Genomic DNA, 24,223 nt, shown 5'->3' on the forward strand with positions numbered 1-24,223 from the left:
ATGTACGTTTACGTCAACGTGATAGTAACAGTATGAAAATATTGAAAACTCCCACTAGGCACACAACAGAAAAACGCGCATTTTCGTTGTTTGATATAGCGATGCCCCATCATGCCATATTTATTAGTATATTCTACTTATTATTAACTAATTAACAACAGTTGGACTCTTAACTTAGTACCTACAATATTAGAAAAATATATCAATTAATTCTCAAACAGTAAACAAGGATTATAAACTTCGACCAGTTCGACCAGTCATCAATAGTCAAAGGAAACCCCACCCAGCCCGAAAACTAGGTATATTCGTAATCGGGATACAACTACAAGAATGAGATGTAAAATAGATTGCACGCATAGGGTATGCACAATCCAAAGCTACACAGAGTCTTCGCCGGCGAAGACTCTGTGTAGCTTTGGATTGTGTTGCCCGGAAATATGTCATCGTCTGGATCGTAAAGAACGTTTTGGGACGCCTCTGCTTGAAGTTAGCGTTAAGGTTGGGAGTGTAGTTGCAGGCCTCAACCACTAGTTGGTTGGGATGAATGACAGCTCTGTCGAAATAGTTTCGAGAGAGCTGTTTCATGTAACTAGCTATTGAAGGTAAATCTGTCTCTATGGAGGTCGATACTGCGTACAAACTACGGTGTGCCCGTGATTTTTTCGCAGAAACCGGTTTTGCAATGTTTGAAGCGGCTTAAGGGTCGTTTTGGGACGGTGGGCAAAGACTACACTAGCGTAGGTTAAGATCGGACGGGTCGTGGTTTTATAAAGCGTCAGCTTTGAGGTGACACTATGCTTTTTTTGTTAATCATCGCGTAAAGGCGGTCCATTACGTATGCAACCTTTTTCCTCGCTTTATTGATGTGCATGTAGAAGCTCATGCAGTTCTCAAAGGTTACGCCTAGGTACTTGGCAGTAGGTACATTGCCAGGGGATGGGAGCTCCGTAAAAGGAGACTTCTTTGAGACCGGGTTTGTTTCGGTAGACCGGTTTGCCAGTTAAAAGCACGGCTGCGCTTTTCTCTGGGTTGACTACTATACGCCAGAGGCGGAACCATTTGCTGCCTTCTGGAGGCGGACTATAATGGAACGTCTACGGCCGTTGTGTACAGTGCGGTGTCATCCGCGAACTGTGTGACGTGTACGTCCGGGTGGTCAGTGGGGATTAGGCTACTACTTACGCTCGTAGGTAAATCATGTGGATTTATAGCGGTATCCCTCGGTGTCCGGATGTATGGTCCGAGAAGAATATTGTTACCTACCTAATAATATAAAAATAATCTTAATGATATCAAAATTATTGCACCTATATAATTATATTGATAGCTCTTAGATTTCAAAAGATATATTAAAATTAACAAGATATGGATTTCAATTGTTTTATAATCACAACAATCAGTCCAACACTTACTCGTATGAGCAAAAAAAGTCTAGCGAAAATGTACATGAGTGTAATTTTAATATATCTTTGTAGTATATTAATAGAAATTGAAGGTATTCCATTTCTCCACAAATCAAGTAACGGTCAATGTAGGTAGTTACAATAAAATTCGAGGTGATAAGTTGTTCTTATTTAAAGGTTCGCTAAGAATAATAGGCGGCTCAAAAGTTCCTCCTGGATTTGCAAGATATCATGCTTCGCTCCAAACTTTGACAGGATACCACGTTTGTGGAGGTGCTGTGATATCTCGAAGGCATTTAGTTACTGCGGCGCACTGTGTTATTGGGTAAGGAACACGTTTTATTTCTAGGATGTAAATATCAAGCCGAAAACATTTTTTACATTGTATATCTACCTTTAAGCCAGCGCTATCATGCCTAAATGTTACAAGTTATTCGATTATAGTTTGTATTAACATTCGTTATTTATGTTATTGTAGAGAGGAGGTATGTGTTAAGCAGCGTAGATACCGTTACGCTGCCAGTTGCGTTAGTGATTTTGTGCAATAATGTTTTGTGTTATAACTATTGTTTATCATAAATTGTTTAGTGTGGGCATAAAGAACATTGTAGGTCAGGGAAGGTGAGTGGCATTCTAAAGGGATCGTTTAAACCTACTTCCAAGGTCACAAGTCCTGGGACCTGCTCCAGGTGATTCCTCTACCACCAAATAATGTAATGTAAAATCACTGTCAAGAAAATGTAACTGTTAAGGAAATTTAAGGAGCGTCAGCAAAATAGAAAAAATGTTAACATAACAAAATGTTAAAAAAAAGGTTACCAAAGAACGCTACTTAGCATAGCGATCTTTGGTAAGTCTTCCCCTATAACAACTTAATATTTTGCTTAACAAAATGCGTTTCTTCTTTGCTGCTTGAGATGGTAAAATCATAATGGATGGAGCCTTTAGTTTTGAGAAAAGTAAAATGTCTTAATGTAGAGAAAATACACCGTTATTTATGTTTTGTGTCTAATTTTCAGAGCTGAAAAAGAACATATAAAAGTTGTGGTTGGCACGACTGATTTAGATTATGGAGGATTGGATTACAATGTCGAATTAATTCATATACATGAAAAATACAATATCAGTCTCAAATTAAATGATATTGCCATTTTAAGAATTAAAGGGTTGTTCGATTTGGATAAAGTTATACGACTTGAATATAAAGAATTGAATGAACATGATACTGTAATTTTATCTGGTTTTGGAGCAAAAGAGGTAACAAAGGGCAAAAGTACTAAAAATTAACCGAATATTTTGAATTTATTACATTACAAGCTGAAATATACTTACTTTTAATATCTTACACAGCCTAATGGAGAATCTAGCAGAAGAATGTATGCTATAAATCTAACGGTTTTGAACCAAGAAACTTGTAAATATGCAATGCGTCACACGAGAGAAGTCTTCGATAGCATGCTATGTACATTTACTAGGATTGGCCAAGGTGGATGCCATGTAAGTACGACATAAAGTAAATGTTTTAAGAAGATTGTGATAAATTGTAAGATTTAAATGAAATTGATATTTTGACTTTTTAGGGAGACTCAGGTGGACCCTTGACCAGAAACTATAAACTGGTTGGAATAGTCTCTTGGGGAATTCCATGTGCAGTTGGTTTTCCAGATGTCCACACGAGAATATCGTCACATGTGTCGTGGATAAATAATATTATTTATCCACAACACATAGTAGGGAAGGATATTTGTTTATATAATTTGACAATGACTTGAAATTAAACAATGAATAATATTCTACGATATGCTATATTTTAAGAAGTGTGCTTAATTTATTCAAAGAGTCGGTCATTTATTAATTATTTGCCATCTCTTGTTTTAAAATTCTTGACTTTTGATAAGTTAACCTGCAATTAAGAATTTGTGTTTGATATATATTAAATTGAACATATTTGTTTTTTGTACGATAATCAAGTACCTTATAGCCTCGACTATTATTCTCTATCTCCATTAAAACTGCTATAACAGGTCGTCCATGAGCGCATTGGAAAGGAGTTTTACAACATGAAAGTGAATTTATTAAATTCACACATTCGGTTTTCGATAGTTTATCACCAAATTTAAGTGCATATCGGCACGCCTGATAACAAAATCAAGATTAAGGAACCAATAATATTATTAAAATGAAATCAAAATTATGTTATTGAACTAGCTTTTGGCCGCGGCTCCGTTACCATTGTTGTCGACCAATAAATTCCCGACAACGAACTAAGCTATTTTCTAATATTCGAAATCTGCAATTGCTTTTCTATCTTGGAAAATGCCGTGATATGATAATAACTGATTAAATACTTCAGAGTTCAAAATGTTAAAAAAAAACTCACAATTGTGTTTGTAATATAGACATAAAGTAATAGAGGACAAAAAGGAATACCTTGTCAATTAATCAACTTTAAAGTAAATTTGAACTTACCTCACTAAAAACAAGGTCCATAATTGATTTCGGATATAACGAGACATTACCTCTCAGAGATTTCATTGCTTTAATTTGTTCTAAAATCAACTTCTTTACAGTCCTCATAACTATTTCAACCTGCAACATGAGACTTTATAATAAAAATTAAACTTATAATGTTGTTACGAGTAAGTTAAACTTTTAAAATAGGTATACCTGTCTGGGATTTTTTCCCAGTATTGCCTTTGGAATAGCATTTAGCAATATTTTATAGTCAGGCGAAAATGTCCACTGTAATCCAAATCTGGTAAATTTATCGCTGTGGTTGACCAAATTGACATAATCATCTTTACTTAGCACTATAGACAGGGGATCGATAGGAACACTATTCCAAGCACTGCCTTGTATGTAATCTATACAAAAATAAGGTTATAAGTTCGATATGTTATCAATCGAATCAAAATACAGTAATGTGAGCTGAAATTCAATGACTTGTACCTAATAAATTCTTCTCAAGTCTTATTCTTTCATCGACAGCATGCTGATCAAATAGTACAAGGAATTCGGAAGATTTGCCAGTTTTAGCTGACCTACCATTTAAAATACTGACAATAAATTTACTATCTATTTGTCCCAAAATCTGAAACATTAACTTGCTTAAGACGTCTTTATTGTGGCTAAAAATAATAATTATTGAATGATTTTAAAAACAAATAATAATCTACAACTTTAGCTTGCGTTAACGACCAGGAATCGAATGTTAGATCGGCATATTGCTCTTGTATTTCACTATTGAGCTTTTCTTCACATTTTAAAAAATGCTTTTTAATATTTCGAATTTCTGGTTCGAAAATTTCTGTATTTAAAATAACATCATTTGCAAAGTTTTTATAAATCATCTGAAAAAAAAACTGGGTTATACGTGATCGATAATAATTAATTAGAAATGAAAAAAAAATATGTCGAATTATCTTACATCTTTATAGTATACTTCGTCATCGGTAAACACACTTGCTTTTTGATGTCCATATTGATTGTAAACTATCGGAGACATACCTAAAATGATTTTATATTTTAACTTAGATAAATATGTATTTTTATTGATAGCACGATACATAGTATGAATATGTGTTAATAGAAAGTATTTTTACCTTTTGGTATAAAATTACGGCGGCCTTTTAACTCGAAATCGTCAGTTTTATTACACTTATTTTCGTTGTTACATATTGCCAATTGTTTTTGGCTTAAATCTCCATGTATTCCAATACTTTGTATATTCGTATGAACAGCACGTGCATGTATATTTTCACAATTTTTTATGCTTTTATTATGAGTGTGTGACTGAATGATAGTTAAATCTTGATTCCTTTCTAAACAGTAATCTGATCGTTGAATATTGCTCGTATCATTGTTTAAATCTAAAGTGCCATCAATATTACTGTTTTGTTTTTGAGCAAAACTATTATTAAACTCTTTTTCAAGATCTTCTAAATCATAATTGGAGCTGTGTAGCACAGCTTCGACACAATTTAAAGGATCTAAATTATTAGACATTTTCGAATTGTCACTGTGGGATTCTTGTACAACAAAGTTGTGTTTTTTTCTTTCACAGTTAGTGATCACACCATCTACTATTATATTTTTGTTAGTTGGTGATATCTCTTCAAAATCGTGAGGCTGAGTTGCATCGAGGTTTAATAATGAAAATGTCTTATTTACTACGTAGGTATCGTTCTTATGCGATAATGTTACACAGTTTTCAAGAGTATACGTATTATTAAAGTGAATTGATTTTATATAATTATCATCTGGTTGGGAGCTATACTGCTTATTACCAAAACTTATACATTCACTTCTTTCACGAATTTCACTCATTTCAATAGTAAAATCTTGGTCTCTCTTATTAAATTTGTTTAACATACTACTATTTATGTGTATATTTGAAATTAATTCTTCTTCATTTAAAAAGAAATTACTACTTCGTGTCGTCTCACTAATAAAGCAACCCGTTTCGTGCACAGATTTTTTTAAATTATGGCTATGACTATCATATGTTTCCATAGGAATAAATGTTTCATTGTAAGTGTAATAATTTTTTTTGTCACCTAAAAAAATATTTCATAATTATTATATTATTATTAATTAGTTTATTGCTAACAAAATGAACCAATACTTATTTCATACAGGACTGTTTACAATAAGTAGTCAGAGTAGTTTTCTTCCTTATGTTATATTGACTGGTAGTGACAGGCTTGAGAAGATCATATGAATTTTTAACTATTTCATAGTTTAAGGTATTGATCTTAGTATGATTTTTATCCTTTAACACCTTATTTGTTGTATTATACGGCGATGACCTATCAATGCTATTTGTAGTGCCTTCATGCTGATCATTATTCATAAAACTATTCAATGTATTTTTTCCCCAAACGTTATTTTCTAGAAATGTTTGGACTTGTCGGTTAAGAAGATTAATTCGGTTCTTAACACTTGCTGTTGGTGACTCAAACCTCTTAATGAAATCTAAAAAATTCAAGTCTTTAAAATCTTTCAGATTTTTATTTTTCTTTTTTTTAGTATCTTGGGAATTCAGCACTTTCTTTGGCAAATTTGCAGCCATAATTAATTTAGAACTATTGGTTTTCTTCAATTTAATTGGTTCTCGCTTTAGCTGAACATTTGGTTGTTTTACATTACTTGATTCGCGAATTTCTTTTGACTGACATGGATCATTTAAAGCATCTGAATAATTGACGTTCTTTGAAGTTTTCAGATGTTGTTTTGTTTTCTTTAAAGCAGAAATTTTTGCTTTCTTCTTTTCAGTTAGCTTCGGTTGCTTTAACTGATCTCTTGTTTCTTGTACATAATTTGATTTAGAAATTTCTCTTGATAGACATGGGTTATTTGTTTCGGTAATTTTTTGCGCTAAAACACTTCTTTTTTTCTTTCTATTTCTTTTCAGAGTTTTTCCTATAAAAACAATTATTTGTCTCTATAAGCATGCACTACAATAAATAAAAATGTTTTCAAAGATTTTTTTTTACCTTTTACACCATTTTGGACATGCGAAATTTTTGTATATTTGTTTTTATTATTTAATATTTTTTCCATAATTTCTTTAATTTGTTTCTTTTTCATTAAAGTATTTTCTTCTAAACTCTTGTTATTGATTTCTTTTCTCTTAATTACTAAATTTCCACTATAAAATTGGACAAGCTTATCCAATAGTTTGTTAACTTTTTCCCACTTTTTAAATTCTACTATAGGTTTTTCAGTATCATAAATCATTTGAAAATCATAATTTGGGCACGTTATAAATAAAAAATAAAATGGAACATTCTGACTAAAATGGTTAGTATTATTTTCATAGATGTGCTAGAAAATATAAAAAAAATATATAAGTAATTACATAATAATCTGATTTAAATCTTAATGAAAATGCTTAATAATAAATTCTTACTTTTTTTTTAACTTTACTATGTCTTATATTCAGAGATTTAGACAAACTTTCATTTAATTTCTTATGCAAAATTGATTTATGAATAAACTTTCCATTTACATAAATGTATTGGTAGCTATTATTTGACTCCAGAAATTGTTTACCAATATAAGCTTTAACTTTATATTCATTCTTTTCTACTTGAAGTTCTTCGAAATCATTTTCATTTATTTGAAATACAGATCGCAATGTATCATATATGGTTCTATTTTTATGAATGCGGAAAATAATATCATTCTTAGAATCATCTCGTAAGCTAATAGATACATTCCAATGCACAAGTGATAATTGTTTTAGTGCTGATTTAATGTTTATCAATTCATTATGTTGATCTATTGATTTTCTTTGGATATTTAAGTTGTAAAGAAATCCTTTTATTTCTACCTAAAAATTCAAAAAGAAATACAACTTCTAATTACATACTTTAAATTATACTTGTTAGTGGTTTTATTGAGGTGAAATTAAAGCATCGAAATATAGTTATGAAAGATATTTTATACTAGAGAGCGAGCGAGCGAGCACTGCCTTTACAAAAAATATAAAACAATAAACTGTAATGGCTCTGATAAAGGGGCTGACCATGACACGTGTCCCCCCTAGATATATAACATTATGTGTGTAATTTTTAATCCTATGGTTCTATGCAATATGACTAAACAGCACATTGCAGTTGCAAGTTAAAAACACAATATATTTACTTCTTATACTACTAACTACTTCTTATACTACTTAAAGGTAATAATCAATAAGTAATTGTAGAGTGCTATGTTCAGTCTGCCCGGGAAAGTATCACTGTCATGCTTGTTTAAGCAGCATTGCTTAGAAGGCGGGTATAGTTTCCCATGTTAAACAAACTAATACTATAACCTAACCTAATATAATATGGCATAACACCTATGCCATATAGTGTTTGTCATGCCATGACGTTCATAATACATAATAGTATCGTGAATCACGGCAAACTTTCAAAAGTGTAATGAACTGACGCCCGCACCATCCTACATGAAATGAATTACTGTAGGTTGACCATTACAGGATCCCCAAGATTTCCTTAAAGAAACAGGTGGTTTCATATAGGTACAGACATCATGTAGACCATCTATATAATTCATCAATTACAAATGACCAAAAAACAGTTACTCTTTACCATAGATTTCACTTACCGTAGTCCCTTTGGATGGCCTTAAGATAGTTTTAGAAAAAAAATTCTCTCTGCCATTATAGAAGGTTTTCATCCATGTATCATCTGTGTTTTCACACCGTGAAGATATTTCAACAGTTTCTGAGACACCAATAATGTTTGCCAAACAGAGGCCCTTATAACCATATTTGTCAGGGATAGATTTTGAGGTACTAGTATCAACATATTTACTAGTTGCATACTTATGCCCAAGAAGACTGAAATTGTCTTTGGTAATACCACTGCCGTTATCCAAAACTTGAATGAAATTTTCTTGAATAAATATTCTGATTGCAATCGAAGAAGCTCCAGCATCAAGTGAATTATAAACCTAAAAATTTAATAGGGATGATGACAGTTTTTTAAACTGTATATAAATTAAGAGTATACTAATAGTAAAGCAATTTTGTAAAAGGAACAGGGTATCTGCGATCATTACTTTCGGGGCTACAGGGATTTAAAGAGTCAGATTTGCGGCGCTGCCGCGGATCCCTGAATTACGCCCCATACAAAATGGCTCGAAATAATGACGTCATAGGCAATGTAATGATCGTTAGATTTGTATGCGCGTTCAAACAAAATTACTAATATCTTTGTTATTTGTGCGTTTATGCTTATAGTTCATATATTAAAAAATGTCACATTTAATGTAAGGAAGCTAAAACTGTATGAATTTTCATCTAATTACGATAAAATATTTTTAATAGTTTTTAAAATTTTATAATCTCATTTATTTTGCAAATATCCAGACAATCTTTGCTTTTTATGTATAAATTAGTTAACATTGACCCTATTTACCCGAATGTATCATAAAAATCAATATATTCAAACCTAGTCATCATCCCCATTATGCACTATAATTATAGTTAAGTCGATGAAAAAATGTTATGTAGAGATTAAAGAATTACCAGTTCTTCTATCGCTCTCTTGAAGTTATTAATATAAAGAGAAGCACACAGTAAATTTTGCTCAACTGTTGGAATTTTTTTCATAGCCATTTTAAGTTATGTATGAATTAAATATCTAGATATATATTTGGTTTCATACATCTTAAATAATAAAGCGGTTTTTTGACATTTATTCATGACTTTCTATTGTTTATTTTAGAATTCGACTCTCTATGTTTCAAAAAAGTAAGTTGTCAATATAAACTTTTTAACCAAAAAAGTTCAATTACGAATTAATTTTAGAAAAAATAATGAAAAAAAATTAACAGTGATATTAATTAATACTTACATAATTAAATAGTACTTACATACGAACCTAAAGTTGTTTTGCTAAAAATTGTTGATTTTTGTTAATGAAATTTGAATTTGTTTTTGTTTTCAGCAGAAGTCACGTCAGACAGGATTAAAATAATTAAAAGACGTGTCCCAATTCTCTTTATTTCTTTATTTCGAGTGTCAACTAAGCAATCAAGAATGTATTCGTTTTTAAATTTTGTATTTGGAACGGCTACGACACCGTCGTATTCCGTGCGCTCTATCTTAATCTGGGAATACATTAAAAAAAAAATATATTTTTTGACAATACGAGCCAAAAACTGTCGTCCGTATTGTTCTATATTTTAACTATTTCATGACGTCACGTTAACACTAAACATTTAACCAAACGGAGTTTTTGACAAAATTATTAAATATAATTTATTATTAGTTTGACATTTATTCCTGTAGAGACATCAAGTAACACCGTGACGTCACAAAAAGGACGGCAGGCATATTATGTTCTGATCCATGATTCACTTAAATACCGAATTCGCAAATCAATTTATCCTAGAAAACGTAACAGACAGACAGACAGCTTACTTTCGCATTTAAAATATTAATATGGATTTAAGCAATTAATAAAACCACGGGTATAAGTTAGTCAAGATAGACATTCGTTTAAAGCTTTCATTTAATTCAAATCGATTGGTGTTTCAACCCTGAACTCTGTAGGTGGAAATAGCTACAGGTAATACTGACTGGACATTCAACAGTTACCGTATGTAACTGTGTATGAACATTACGTGTGTTAGGTATACGTGGAAACGTTTTATTATTGACGAGTTTATTTTGAAATACCCGCAATAGACAATGGATAAATGAGGGTAAATGAATAAAGCATGTCAAGAAGACAGTTTAAGTGATTTTATAGTTCTATTTTTGAATACGCGTGTGATTTAAAATCAATCGTAACGAAAAAGAAATTTAAGCAACACTTAATTTTTTTTTTATAAAATCAGAACTATGACGAATGTTAGTTTACAAGAGGAGATTAAAATGTTTTGGGAATACGTCAAGCGGTAAGACTTCTGTAATACGTAGTCCGTAGTGTTTTTCAGATAGCATGGGTACGGTGACTGTTGCCTTATGACGTTCATAATACGTACTAATATCGTGAATCGTGGCAAACTTTCAATACTGAAACGAACTGTCACCGTACCCATGCTACCTGAAAAACACTATAGTCGTAAATACTTGCACGGTGTTTGATTTAAAAATGCACTATACTACAGCCCTGCTCGATGTGTGCTGGTTACCTACAATCAAATTGAAAATGAAGGTAGAAAACATATGTCATTTCATAACTTATTTATCTATACTTATAATAAATCTGTAAAGAGGTCAATTCTATACATGAAATATATTTCCAAAATAACTATCAGGGGGTGATTAGTGGTCGATGCTGATGCCAAAAATGCAATCAGTAAAATTTTTGTCCGTCTGTCTGCCTGTCTTTCTGTATGTACCTTCTCGACGGATTTTAACGAAACTTGGTACAATTATTCTTCATACTCCTGGGCAGGTTATAGTATACTTTTCATTACGCTACCGTCAATAGGAGCAGAACAGTGAAGGAAAATGTTGAGAAAACTGGAGAAGTTACTCCATTTTTTAAGCTTCCGTCGCCGTCGTATGGTCCCTACCATAGGGGTAGGGTAAGGGTAGGGTAGGCGTAGTAGTAGGGTTTCACGCAGACGAAGTCGCAGGCGTCCGCTAGTCTTAAATAAATAAATAAATAATTTGCTATTTTTCATTATTTATTCAAAATATATTAACTACTATCTGACGCCGAGCGGTTTCACCCACGTGGTTCCCGTTCCCGTAGGAATACGGGGATACTATATAATAGCCTTCCTCGATAAATAGGTTTTCTAACACTGAAAGAATTTTTCAAATTGGACCAGTAACCAAACAAACAAACTCTTCAGCTTTATAATATTAGAATAGATAGATTAGTAAGGATATCTAGTTGTTCTAAGCTTATTAATCAAATTAATTTTTCCTGATATAATACAAGCTAATATTCTCTAATTTACATAAAAATAAATTCAAAAACCGGCCAAGTGCGTGTCGGGCCACGCGCAGTGTAGGGTTCTGTAGATTAAATTAGCCTATAATGCACAAAATACCGATGACGATACAAAAAAAAATCTCAAATTTTCTTTTTACCACTTTATAGAGCTAATTAATATACATATCCGTGCCAAATTTCAGCTTTCTAGTTCTATCACATACTGAGTTATCTTACTGACAACTTTATCTAATTAATTGACAACGGAATATTTATGCAATTTTCGTGCTCCGGGTACTAAGTTGGTCGACTATAACTCTTTGAACGGCAACTGCTACTTAGTTGTTGTAGTTTTCCTTCTAATGTCATTATATCCTAATTCTGTGAATTCCTTCACGTATCCATAAACAACTGTTTAGCAGGTAGAGGGAGGGACACTTTGACTATAACAAAAGTTAGCTCTTTAAACCTTAATATTTTACAAACGGATCCTTAAATCGAAAAATAGTGTTATAAGACCCCTCATATCTTTCAAAGACCTATCTAAAGATATCCCACAATATGAGATAAACGAGTAAAAAAATTCATCCCCACTTTACATGTAGGGGAGGTAGGTACTCTAAAAAATATTTTTTAAGATTTTATTTTACGAATTTGTTCACATATTTAATGTACGTACATACTCATGCTAAATTACAGCTTTCTACAGTTCGTTTCATGTAAGATGGTGCGGGTGACAGTTCGTTTCACTCTTGAAAGTATGCCGCGATTTACGATAATAGTACGTATTATGGACGTCATACAGGCGACTGTCACCGTACCCATGCTATCTGAAAAACACTAATAGTGGTAATAGTCCCTACCAGTCTTTGTGCTAAGCCGCGGACAGACAGGCGGGACATGGCGAAACTATAAGGGTTTCTACTTCCTTGTGGACTACGGAACCCTAATTAAGTTACAGCTTACAATATTATGACTCATCAGGTTGTTTTAAATCCATGTTCCCGTTATCTAAACAATATTATTTTGTAACTCGCTGTACAAAGCATTGGTTAGCGATAAGTCAAAAGGCCCAACTGAACAGGTAGGTAAGTACTTGAGCTGCCTTTGAAAGTATTTTATCGTGATGGTATCTTTCTAAAGTGGAGACAATACGCATGTTGGTGACTAATAAAATGAAACAATGTAAACGATTTATTGTTAGGCACTTACCGTCTACGTTATTTGTATAAACCGGTACCTATGTACGTTGGAAATGCAATAATTTCTATTCTTTATGTAAGTAAGTAAGCCGTGATAGCCCAGTGGATATGACCTCTGCCTCTGATTTCGGAGGGCGTAGTTTCGAAGCCGGTCCGAGGCATTACCTCCAACTTTTCAGTTATGTGCAGTTAAAGAAATTAAATATCATGTGTCTTAAACGGTGAAGGAAAAACATCGTGAGGAAACCTGCATACCAGATAATTTTCTTAATTATCTGCGTGTGTGAAGTCTGCCAATCCGCATTGGACCACCGTGGTGGACTACTGGCCTAACCCTTTTCATTCTGAGAGGAAACTCGAGCTCAGCAGTGAGCTGAATATGGGTTGATAATGATGAAGTAAAGATGTAAGGCGTGATAGCCCAGTGAATATTACCTCTGCCTCCGATTCCGGAGCAGCCGGCGTGGTAAACTATCGGGCTAACCCCTCTCGTTCTGAGAGGAGCCTGGTGCTCAGCAGTGAGCCGAATATGGGTTAACAATGAATGAATGAAAAGTAAGTAAGTACTACTTACTCGTACTTTAAAAAAACTGCCGACATAAACTACCTATGCCTAAAGCCAATGCATAAAAAATTAACTTCAATAATCTAACTAGCTCAGATGGAACCTTGGACCTCATGGATCCCGTAGATCCTGGGTTTCCAATCTTGGGCTATGGAATATTGAGATTTACTTCCAATACATTTTCAGTTGCAGCTCGGAAACTTGATAGTCTCAAATCTCTTGCCCACTAAATGCCTTGTTGGACCAGTGGTTAGCCAATGTCGCGGTCTTAGGTTCAAGTCCTCGGGCTATGAAACTATGAGTTTTTCTTCTACGAAATGTTCAGTAACCCGTCACTAGTATTAACACCAACTTGGTGTTAAGACATTCCCATGCCTTGGTAAACACGTTAAGCCGTCGGTTCTAGTCTTTATTTTACCACCAGAAGTCGTTAAAGACCCTAAGTCCGCTAGCCCGCAAAAGAGTAGAGTGGTGGATCTGAGCTCCATATCCCCTCTTCTTTAAGGAGGAAGGCCTGGAACTGGGGTAGACCTTTTAAACAGGCTGATAATGATGAATAACAAGCGCCTAGCGAATACCTAGTATTATACTATTAAAAATCATCAACCCATATTCGGCTTACTATTGAGCATGAGTCTTCTCTCGGAATGAGAGGGATTAGGCCTTAGTCCACCACGCTGGCCCAATGCGGATTGGCAGACTTCACACACGTAGAGAATTAAGACAATTCTCAGGTGTGCAAGTTTTTTCACAATGTTTTTCCTTCACCGTTTGAGAGATGTGATATTTAATTTCTTATAGAAGCAAACCTACAGATATTATATCTAACGGATTTTTAAAATAACTTGCCATGTCCCATACATTAAATACAAATCGAAGCTATCACTTCGTTGATTTGATTATCTGGTATTTCGCCACTAATCCGTCGAAGTTTACGTAAAAATTACCTCTCGAACATTCCAAAGTTTTGACGAATTTCTTATCGACCGGGATGGCACGGCAGTCTATTATTGCGAAACAATGTCCCGGGAGATAACTGTACAAGGAAATTTGGATACACAATAAGTTGTTCATATAAATAGTGCAATGGATTGGGATAGTGTATCAGTCCTGCAAAGAAGATAGCCAAGTGAAGAACAGGAGAAACCAAGGTAAGGAAAACTTTTATTATACTTAATTTTTAATTTACAATAATTGGTATTTTTTTACTTTGAATTTTGTTCAAAAAGCCAGTCAATGTAAATATTGCAGAATTGCTTATTTTAAAAATTACTTAATATGTATTTTTTTTATCCTGAACAGTACATTTCCTGGATAAAATGTACCGTAGGAATGTCATATAACTATGGTTCTTCCGTTTTTAAACGAACTCCCTGGCGCAATTGGCAATGCTATAGTTTTCAACAGGAGGAACAGTAACTTAGGATTTTTATATTATTGAAATTGGCTCAATTTTGGTCTAGCGAATTTAGTCATTCGACGTGACTAGACACCTTAACGATAGAAACGTCGACAAAAAGAAACTTGTACGTTGTCCAAGTAAGCTCGCTAACATCTTAGACTGTATCTTCACGAAATTGCAGTCAAGGGCTAAATTGTTAACGAATGAAATACCTGTAAGTCTAAGCTCTAATGTAACAACCGCGACTAGACTATATTTTTTTAAAAGCTGGTTACGTAGTCATGACCATCCACGATGGAAAGATTAAAGAAAAAAGTGGCACAGTCATTCGAAAAACTTTGCTAAATGTCTACTAAGTGATTACTAATCCGTTTCTTTCTTCCAGATGATTAAAATCATATCTATCTTCATTGTAATCGCTTCGGCATTGGCCGCTGAAATACCATCACATGCAACTTTAGACAAGCAAGACGACTTAAAGCCCGACGTACCCGAGGCTATAGAAACACATGCGGTATACAAGAAACCATTGAAACCAGAATTGGAACATCACCCAGTATACAGAGCGGAGGAGCGTAAGAACCAGGGCCGTGCCAGAATTGAACCAGTGAGAGCCCATGGTCCTGTTGTTAAGCATGATATGCTAGCAGATGAACCCGTATCTTCTGATGTTAATAAGGCTGTGAGTATTCTTATTCCTTAACTCCTACCGTATTACAGTATAGTATATTTTGATAAGAATATTTTGAAGACTTTCCAGTCATAGATTGAAAGCCTGATACACAATAATGGTTTAATAGAAGCTAAAAGTGTGGCAAAACATTCTCCAATTTATACTAATATTATAAAGCTGAAGAGTTTGTTTGTTTGAACGCGCTAATCTCAGGAACTACTGGTCCGATTTGAAAAATTCTTTTAGTGTTATATAGCCTATTTATTGAGGAAGGTTAAATATATCCCTGTATTCCTACGGGAACATGAACCAAGAGGTGACACCGCTTGGCGTCAGCTAATCATAGTATACAAGTACTGGTATAGAATTTAAACCGGTTTGACTTTGACGAGGTAAAATGTATCATTGAAAATAATTTAGAAATTCAAAATCTTATATTACAGGATAATTATGGATTCTCCAACCCAGTAGAAGTAGCTTACCCTGATATTCCGTACGCTCCTGAATACGGCTATGGGAATGGATTTACTGGACCAAATGGGTAAGTTGATCGGTCATAACTTACAGTCTCCACATGGATAACTATTATACCAAAGACGAATGCCCTGCGAATACGTAGGAGTGGAAAAATAGTTATCCTACAATAAACCTTCCTCTTGAACTCCCGTATCTATTGATGAAAATCGCATTAAAATCCAACATATTTGGCATACCTAGTTATTTTTCCATGAAATTTTCGTAATTCTAATGTACCTAATGTATTTGTCTTTCAGTTATGACTTGTACAACCCCAGTGAATATTATATGGAGCCGGATACATCGGCCACCGGATTACTTTGGAGTCAAGTTCCCGATTCAAGGGTATTTATATATTTTTTTTTTAGTAAAAGGCTTTTAATCCTAGTAGTGGGTACGGCAACAGCCCAACGCAACGGTCGGGAATCGAACTCTAGACATCTTAGTATGAGTCCGGTCACTATATTTATTGTAATTTGAGATGTAATAAGCCACATTAAGGCAATATTAATTTTATATGACTATTGTATACACTCTGTCGTATATTTATAGTTATTACGACTTACTGAAGGGAAAGAAGGGGAATATTGGGCATGTAAAATATTTGGAAAATATTTTTTTTTTTAAATAAATAAAAACTAAATACTTTGTATCTACACTAGGCTTTTAACTGTGTTAGGCACCACAATACGTACGAATTGTACAAAATGAAAAAGGAGATGGTCCAAAATTGTATGGGGCCCAGGATCAGTCAAACCCTAGCGGAAATAAAAGGAGATATTTTTTTTAACCATTTTTGATTATACAAATCTAAGAATTTACTTTAATTCTTTCGAAATAATATTCATTATATCACAAGAAATACAACAATAGTATGGGTTATTATGGTGATAAAATAGCATTTTCAATGCAGTAATTGATTTGACGTTTGCTGTCAATTGTCATGTCATAGTTGGAGCATGGGTGCCATCTTGATATAAATCTAAAACTTGGGTTTTTATTTTAATTATTTCTTTTTATTTAGTAACATTTATTCACTTTAATAAAATCCTTGTATTTTTTAAATTTTAATAATACAAGAGTGGACCTGAAATGGACCATCTCCTTTATTACGGGTTTATAATGAATTCTCAAGGTGTACATTTATGCAAATAAGAAGCGCCACTGCTATAAGTATATTTTTGTTTAACACTCACTTTTGTCAATTTCCAGACCCTAGTGAGCCTCGCGGGAAGGATTATCCATTTCATCTTCAGCAGTATCTTCGTCATTATGTTGGGCTCTCTCCTCACTGTAGGAGTCTGCAGTTACACAAATCTGTGCAGTATCACTTTCAACGGCGTCGGTCCCATTCACGAGGAGATGAGATCCTTGATCACACCAGAACGATTGGATAGGATAGGCAAAGCCGCAGACTTTGTGAAGACTGCCATCAACAGATACCAAAAGATACAGAACATTGCTGAACCGGGTACAAGAAAACGTCGTTCTCCTTTGTTTTGATTACGATATATTTTTTTTTTAATTAAATGAATAGTAGATATTTTTAAACTTTTTCTTTTATTTGTTTAAATTTTGCTTTAAACCATCTCTCTTTTATGTGTATACGGTAACATCATTTTCAGATATTCAAGCTTGACAATAATGTGATTTACTTAAATGTCATTGAAATGTTTTACTAAAATTGAACTTACGTGAATAATTTGTTGTTCAAATTTCATATAAAAATTTTAAAAAATCAAAAAATATTAAAATAATGAATGTTATTCCTATAATTTTTTGTGGCAAGAAGTTTTTTGGCAAATACTTGTATGGTGAAGTGGCTGTCTCACGCCTTAATAGTTAAACTTACCTTACATACTATTTAATCTGATTTTAAAATGTTAAAAACAAAGCAGTCAAAATATCCATAAAATAATATAAAATAACTAGCTGACGCCGCGCGGTTTCACCCGCGTGGTTCCGGTTTCCGTAGGAAAATAGGGATAATATATATCCTATAACCTTTCTCGATAAATGGGCTATCTAACACTGAAAGAATTTTCAAAATCGGACCAGTAGTTCCTGAGATTAGCGCGTTCAATCAAACAAACAAACAAACTCTTATAATAATATCCCCGTATTCCTACGGGAACGGGTACCACGCGGGTGAAACCGCGCGGCCTCAGCTAGTATCTATATAGGCCTTTGTAATGGAGAGGTCCTTGAAGAGTGGAAATATCCGTTCACATCACTTGATTTTGCTTCAGCACTTCCATAATGGTGATTTGATATCTGTAATCTTAAAACCGTTCAAATTACTGTTTACAGTTCCGTTGCAGTTGTAGAACTAGCAGTGACCCGCAGTTTCACTCGTTTAATTCGTTTCTTTGAGAATAAAAAGTAGCCTAGATGACTCATCGTCGTTATCAACCCATATTCGGCTCAATGCTGAGCTCCAGTCTCCTCTCAGAATGAGAGGTTTTAGGCCAATAGTCCACCACGCTGGCCCAATGCGGATTGGCAGACTTCACACACGCAGAGAATTAAAAAAATTCTCTGGTATGCAGGTTTCCTCACGATGTTTTCCTTCACCGATTGTGACACGTGATATTTAATTTCTTAAAATGCACACAACTGAAAAGTTGGAGGTGCATGCCCCTGACCGGATTCGAACCCACGCCCTCCGGAATCGGAGGCAGAGGTCATATCCACTGGGCTATCACGGCTTTCATGGCTACAAGTGTTACGTGTACAAAAATATGAAATGAAATGAAATGAAATGAAATGAAAATATACTTTATTGTACACCTTATTGTACACCACACAGAAACATACGATACAGAAAAATAATGGAAAGAAAGAAAAATGCACAATAGGCGGCCTTATCGCTAAAAAGCGATCTCTTCCAGGCAACCTAACGAAGAAACTAATAATAAAAATTATAAAGATATAGGCTAGGGTGTACAGAAGTAATATATAAAAGAAAATAACGCATAAAAAAGAAAATAGTTAAATACTTATGTAACAAAATACTAAGAAATATCAACATATATAATATACAATACGATACATATACCATATAATACAAATTGTATATTTACAATACTTATAAAAAAAATTAAAATTTGTTAATTTTTATAGTTAGCATTTTTAGGAATATCCCTATTGCCTGTAACATCATGGTGTTTTGTATAATTTTTACCTAAATTCCAAATCCCAATCATCCAGTAGCTTGATGTTAATAATAATAAGTAATTTAAAAAAATCACGATAGTCCACGATCCACCAGGTCATTCTTATGGTAGCTTTAAAGTAACTAAAAACCATTTAGCTGAAACCTAGATAGCACCTTTTTACCGTTGAAAAAAATAGCTTACACCCAAGTCTACGGAATAAAGTATTCATGAAAAGATACAACCAAGTGGAAGTAATTTAATATCGATCGGTTTGAACTAGGGAGGTACCTACTTGCCTACTACAATTTTCACAATGACAATTGTTTTCAAGGTTAGTAAAGAAAATGGTAGACAATAAGTAGTAGGTACTTATCTACCTATACCAAAAATTTTCTTAGAAGTCTAATCACCAAAACAAACCCGTCTTGTCACTAAAATCACATATTTCACTTACGTTATACGTTATTTCTAAAGAACAAAGTGTCTAAATCCTTTATTATACGCGTACAGTACGAATTACACCAAAAACTACACCGAATTTACGATTTATTCACATTTATTTTCTGAAAAACAAAATCACAACGAGATTAATTTGCACAGCTTAACTACGATTACGGCAATTTGACATTTCGTAACGCTAGATTGTCTATGAAAAGCAAGGATGGGTAAATAACATCGAGCGTTAACTTATCGATAAATGATAATGAATGATTCTTTAATAATTGATATGTTGTTAGTTTAAAGATGGGAAAATGAAATATTTTATAATCATTTTATTTTAAAAAATAGTTTTTTAATAAAAATGTTATACAATACATATGCTCACGTTATTCTATAGCGTAAAAGATATCTTACGAATAGTAGCATTATTCAAACACTGGTATGGATAACATTATCTCAATACGATTTTTAATAAAAATCGTCAAATCAAGATTTTAACAAAAACTAGCAATGTAAATTTAATTTGCAAAATGCGCGCGATCAGCTGTTTTCCAAGAGGTCAAATAGGCAGGTCACGACTAATAGGTATCTATCTATACAAAGTCACAAACAAACTGCGCGACGTTGTATTGCCGACCGCCGCCGGTGCCGAGGAAAATAATTGCTATCTCTCTCTAACCTAAGCCGCGTGGCGTGGTTAATAGGTATTTTCAAAATATTGAAACTTTAGGTCCTTTCGCTAGACGCTACGCTATTTTTTCTTTAGTTCGTGTTCGGCGGTCTGTTGACAAACAAACCAAAATTCAAAAACCTTTGTGTATGTTCTATGTTATGTTAGTAGTGATTTTCTGTAACGAATACTCATACAATTGTGTCGTTTGTATTGTGTGTGTTTGTGTGTGTTGACTGAGAAGTCTTGAAATGCTTAGATCAAATCAATTCAGTACTCATGAATATTGTACCTACTATGACGACAGAACGTCTCGTAAACGAGAAACAACCTGAAGTAAGTTAATTACCTGTACCTAGTTAAAAACTTGTAAAGTATAAAAAATAGGTATTAGATAGGTAAGTGTAGCCAGCCGATTTGCTGTCGATGCGTACGTACCTACTCGTACGTACACAGTAGATTGCGGAGCGTTGTTATCGCATTGTTCGCTGTACATTGCGTGCTCAAAATTTTCAAAATCTGAATTTTCTCATTTCCCACGTAATTGTTATTTAAAATATCGTTGTGGAAACTAAATTTAACCTCTTCACGCAGTTTTCGGTATCATGTCCCTTACACCCAGTATGTACGTGGATACGTGCACACTTTTTTGAAGTATATGCAAATCTTGGACGTTAGTACGTCCCCAAAAGATTAAAGAAAGAGACGGCCGCGTGACGCAGTGGGTAGTGACCCTGCTTTTTGCATCCACGGCTGTGGGTTCGATTCCCACAACTGGAAAATATTTGTGTGATGAACATGAGTGTATATAAGTATTTATATGTAGTATATAATTGTATATTAATACTATAATATCAACTATCTTAGCACCCATAACACAAGCTACTCTGTATGCTTACTTTGGGGCTAGATAGTGATGTGTATTGTTTAAGTATATTTATAATAATAATAAAAAAAGATTACCCCATTTCTTAACCACGCGTACCCATAGGCATAAACCGTGCACCGTTCACCGTTTGTGACACGTGATATTTAATTTCTTAAAATGCACACAACCGACAAACGTTAGTATACGTTCTCTTTTAAGATAACGTTGTATAGTAACGGATGTTTTAGTTTAGGTATTTCAGTTATAACGATACCTACTTGATATCGTTCCGATGCCCGCCGTTAACTTCTCAACCCTACTGATTGTCTTTGATTCATAGTCGGCCATTATTGTTGTGTTAAAAAGTCATCTAAGTAAATTTCGAGTATACTCGTCCTATTGATGTAATTGTAAAGTATTCATGAGATGCAATAACTTAAATAACAATATACTCCGGCAATACCCTGCTTTCTGCATCCACGGCCGTGGGTTCGATTCCCACAACTGGAAAATATTTGTGTGATGAGCATGGGTGTTTTCCAGTGTCTGTGTGTATACATTATATAAGTATTTATATGTAGTATATAATTGTATATTAATATTATAATATCAACTATCTTAGCACCCATGACACAAGCTACTCTGTATGCTTATTTTGGGGCTAGATAGTGATGTGTATCGTTTAAGTATATTTATTATTATTATTATTACTCCAAGTCTTTGTTGAACGTGCCTAATGAAAATAGTAATAGATTATCTATACTAATCTATACTAATATTATAAAGCGGAAGAGTTTGTTTGTTTGTTTGTTTGTTTGTTTGATTGAACGCGCTAATCTCAGGAACTACTGGTCCGATTTGAAAAATACTTTCAGTGATAGATAGCCCATTTATCGAGGAAGGCTATAGGCTATATTTTATTTAAAAAAAAATTAGGGAACCTTCCTAAAACTCCAATAATGTAACCCAAGGTGTACATGGCGCCTTCCCAACAGTCTGGTAATTCCCTCAAGCATTGTCATTGCTATTCAAAAGGCCAAGGGGTTGCAAATACAGCAGTGTCATTCACTCGCAGTACACATCATTTTCTACAAAAAATGTCGCGACAGCATATATCTATCTATCTATCTATCTATCTGTACTATATATCTATACTATAATAAAAGAGTAGAAATCGAGTGTCTGTACTTTGACCAAATTTAACTAAAATCAAGTTAGGGCGATTAGAAATGAGCAATAGAATATAATAAAAAATATTTTTTTTTGTTTTTCTTGCCTGTCTGTCTGTCTGTCTGTTTGTCTGTCCTTCTGTCTGTATGTTCGCGCTATTCTCTGGTTCTGCTGAACGGATTTTGACGCAGATTTCACAAATAGATTAAGAAAAGTTCAGGGCAACATAGGTTTCATTAAAATCGGACAGATAGAAAAAAGTTATCTTAAAAAAACCGGATTGCTCAAATTGATTCGCAGGCGTTATTTGGAGAAACGAGTTTTCCACTAAAACTGTGTAATATCGATATTGAGGCACATATTCTATACTCAACTGACCTATTTGTTTGTTTATTTGGTTGAACGCGCGAAACTAATCTCAGGAACTACTTAAAAGTTTAGGTTCAAACTGAATAATCCTTTCTGTGTTTAAATAGTCACATTGTCTACTTTTTTATCGTATAATGTTATGCAAGATTTATTACTATAAAAAGAGCACGAATTTAGCGCAATAGCTATTAAATACTTATCTATACTCTATACTTATAATAAAACTGTAACAGGTCAAATTACAGAACTTTTTGATTAATTTAAAAAAAAAATTATCATAGGGCATTATACAATCGATACTGAATTTAAAAACATTTTTTTTTGATTATTTGTCTGTCTGTCCCTATTTTTTGTTGACACACTGAAACAACTGAATAAATTCAATTGAAACTTAGCACGGTTTGAGAACATAATACGGGGCAGGTTATAGAATACTTTTATAGCGAAAATAAAATCAGAAGGGGGTGAAATAGGGGTTGAAAGTTTGTACGTAAACTGTATTGTAGCCCGGCCTTCGGCCGGGAGTTTATGATACAGCCTTCAACCGTGACTACGGCTGGGCATTTTACCCAAGCAAAAAAAAAGCGCGGCCTTCGGTCGGGGGTTTGTAATATGGTCTCTGATCGTGGCTACGGCTGGGCATTTTTCCGATGCACAAAAAACGGAACGCGTGGCCTTCGGCCGCGCACCGTATTGTAGCCCGGCCTTCGGCCGGGAGTTTGTGATACAGCCTTCGCGCACTGTATTGTAGCCCGGCCTTCAGCCGGGAGTTTATGATACAGCCTCCCACCGTGACTACGGCTGGGTATTTTACCCAAACAAAAAAAAACGCGGCCTAAAGGTCGGGGGTTTGTAATATGGCCTCTGATCGTGGCTACGGCTGGGCATTTTTCCGATGCACAAAAAACGGAACGCGTGGCCTTCGGCCGCGCACCGTATTGTAGCCCGGCCTACAGCCGGGAGTTTGTGATACAGCCTTCGACCGTAACTACGGCTGGGCATTTTACCCAAACACATAAAACGGAACGCGTGGCCTTCAGCCGGGAGTGTATGATACAGCCTTCGACCTTGACTACGGCTGGGTATTTTACCCAAGCAAAAAAAAAACGCGGCCATCGGCCGGGGGTTTGTACTATGGCCTCTGATCGTGGTTACGGCTGGGCATTTTTCCGATGCAGAGAAAACGGAACGCGTGGCCTTCAGCCGCGCACCGTATTGTAGCCCGGCCTTCGGCCGGGAGTTTGTGATAGAGCCTTTGCGCACTGTATTGTAGCCCGGCCTTTGGCCGGGAGTTTATGATACAGCCTTCAACCGTGACTACGACTGGGCATTTTACCCAAGCAAAAAAAAAGCGCGGCCTTCGGCCGGGGGTTTGTAATA

The 24,223-nt window shown here is 34.4% G+C and overlaps 4 protein-coding genes across 4 annotated transcripts in view; 3 read left to right on the forward strand and 1 right to left on the reverse strand.

Annotated features, from left to right (window-relative positions):
- The first annotated feature begins 1,197 nt into the window (after nucleotides 1-1,197).
- LOC112042980 (chymotrypsin-2-like) lies at nucleotides 1,198-3,175 on the forward strand. Its single transcript, XM_052884013.1, has 5 exons — nucleotides 1,198-1,213; nucleotides 1,581-1,728; nucleotides 2,423-2,660; nucleotides 2,754-2,900; nucleotides 2,984-3,175. The coding sequence occupies exons 1-5, from the start codon at nucleotides 1,198-1,200 to the stop codon at nucleotides 3,173-3,175; spliced, it is 741 nt and encodes a 246-aa protein (XP_052739973.1).
- Nucleotides 3,176-3,254: 79 nt separating this feature from the next.
- LOC112042977 (DNA mismatch repair protein Mlh3-like) lies at nucleotides 3,255-10,628 on the reverse strand. Its single transcript, XM_052883748.1, has 12 exons — nucleotides 9,442-10,628; nucleotides 8,517-8,864; nucleotides 7,315-7,737; nucleotides 6,899-7,229; nucleotides 6,039-6,824; nucleotides 5,006-5,959; nucleotides 4,831-4,910; nucleotides 4,583-4,753; nucleotides 4,353-4,494; nucleotides 4,071-4,267; nucleotides 3,873-3,992; nucleotides 3,255-3,539 (listed from the first exon to the last, which is right to left on the reverse strand). The coding sequence occupies exons 1-12, from the start codon at nucleotides 9,529-9,531 to the stop codon at nucleotides 3,255-3,257; spliced, it is 3,927 nt and encodes a 1,308-aa protein (XP_052739708.1). The 5' UTR covers nucleotides 9,532-10,628.
- The window catches only part of LOC112042961 (glutathione S-transferase 1), a 30,562-nt gene continuing 16,958 nt past the window's right edge, over nucleotides 10,620-24,223 (forward strand). The window contains exon 1 of the mRNA XM_024078189.2: nucleotides 10,620-10,817. Coding sequence (XP_023933957.1) covers nucleotides 10,762-10,817 — 56 coding nt within the window. The 5' untranslated portion in view covers nucleotides 10,620-10,761. The remainder of the gene's footprint in view (nucleotides 10,818-24,223) is intronic.
- LOC128198006 (uncharacterized) lies at nucleotides 14,574-17,718 on the forward strand. Its single transcript, XM_052883745.1, has 5 exons — nucleotides 14,574-14,727; nucleotides 15,364-15,660; nucleotides 16,095-16,192; nucleotides 16,425-16,512; nucleotides 17,380-17,718. Exons 2-5 carry the CDS (start codon nucleotides 15,364-15,366, stop codon nucleotides 17,668-17,670), a joined length of 774 nt encoding a protein of 257 aa, XP_052739705.1. The 5' UTR covers nucleotides 14,574-14,727; the 3' UTR covers nucleotides 17,671-17,718.

Source organism: Bicyclus anynana, chromosome 10 (genome assembly GCF_947172395.1).
Source record: "Bicyclus anynana chromosome 10, ilBicAnyn1.1, whole genome shotgun sequence".
Classification (NCBI taxonomy): Eukaryota; Metazoa; Arthropoda; class Insecta; order Lepidoptera; family Nymphalidae; genus Bicyclus; species Bicyclus anynana.

Excerpts from the sequence above, each read along its gene's own strand:
- LOC112042980 (XM_052884013.1), top strand. Across the intron at positions 1,729-2,422 it reads GCGGCGCACTGTGTTATTGG|AGCTGAAAAAGAACATATAA; the intron begins GTAAGGAACACG and ends TCTAATTTTCAG. Across the intron at positions 2,901-2,983 it reads TTGGCCAAGGTGGATGCCAT|GGAGACTCAGGTGGACCCTT; the intron begins GTAAGTACGACA and ends TTGACTTTTTAG.
- LOC112042977 (XM_052883748.1), bottom strand. The coding sequence starts at position 9,531 with ATGGCTATGAAAAAAATTCCAACAGTTGAGCAAAATTTACTGTGTGCT. Across the intron at positions 8,865-9,441 it reads AGAGAGCGATAGAAGAACTG|GTTTATAATTCACTTGATGC; the intron begins GTAATTCTTTAA and ends TTAAATTTTTAG. Across the intron at positions 6,825-6,898 it reads TGTCCAAAATGGTGTAAAAG|GAAAAACTCTGAAAAGAAAT; the intron begins GTAAAAAAAAAT and ends TTGTTTTTATAG.
- LOC128198006 (XM_052883745.1), top strand. The coding sequence starts at position 15,364 with ATGATTAAAATCATATCTATCTTCATTGTAATCGCTTCGGCATTGGCC. Across the intron at positions 16,193-16,424 it reads GGATTTACTGGACCAAATGG|TTATGACTTGTACAACCCCA; the intron begins GTAAGTTGATCG and ends TTTGTCTTTCAG. Across the intron at positions 16,513-17,379 it reads GTCAAGTTCCCGATTCAAGG|ACCCTAGTGAGCCTCGCGGG; the intron begins GTATTTATATAT and ends GTCAATTTCCAG.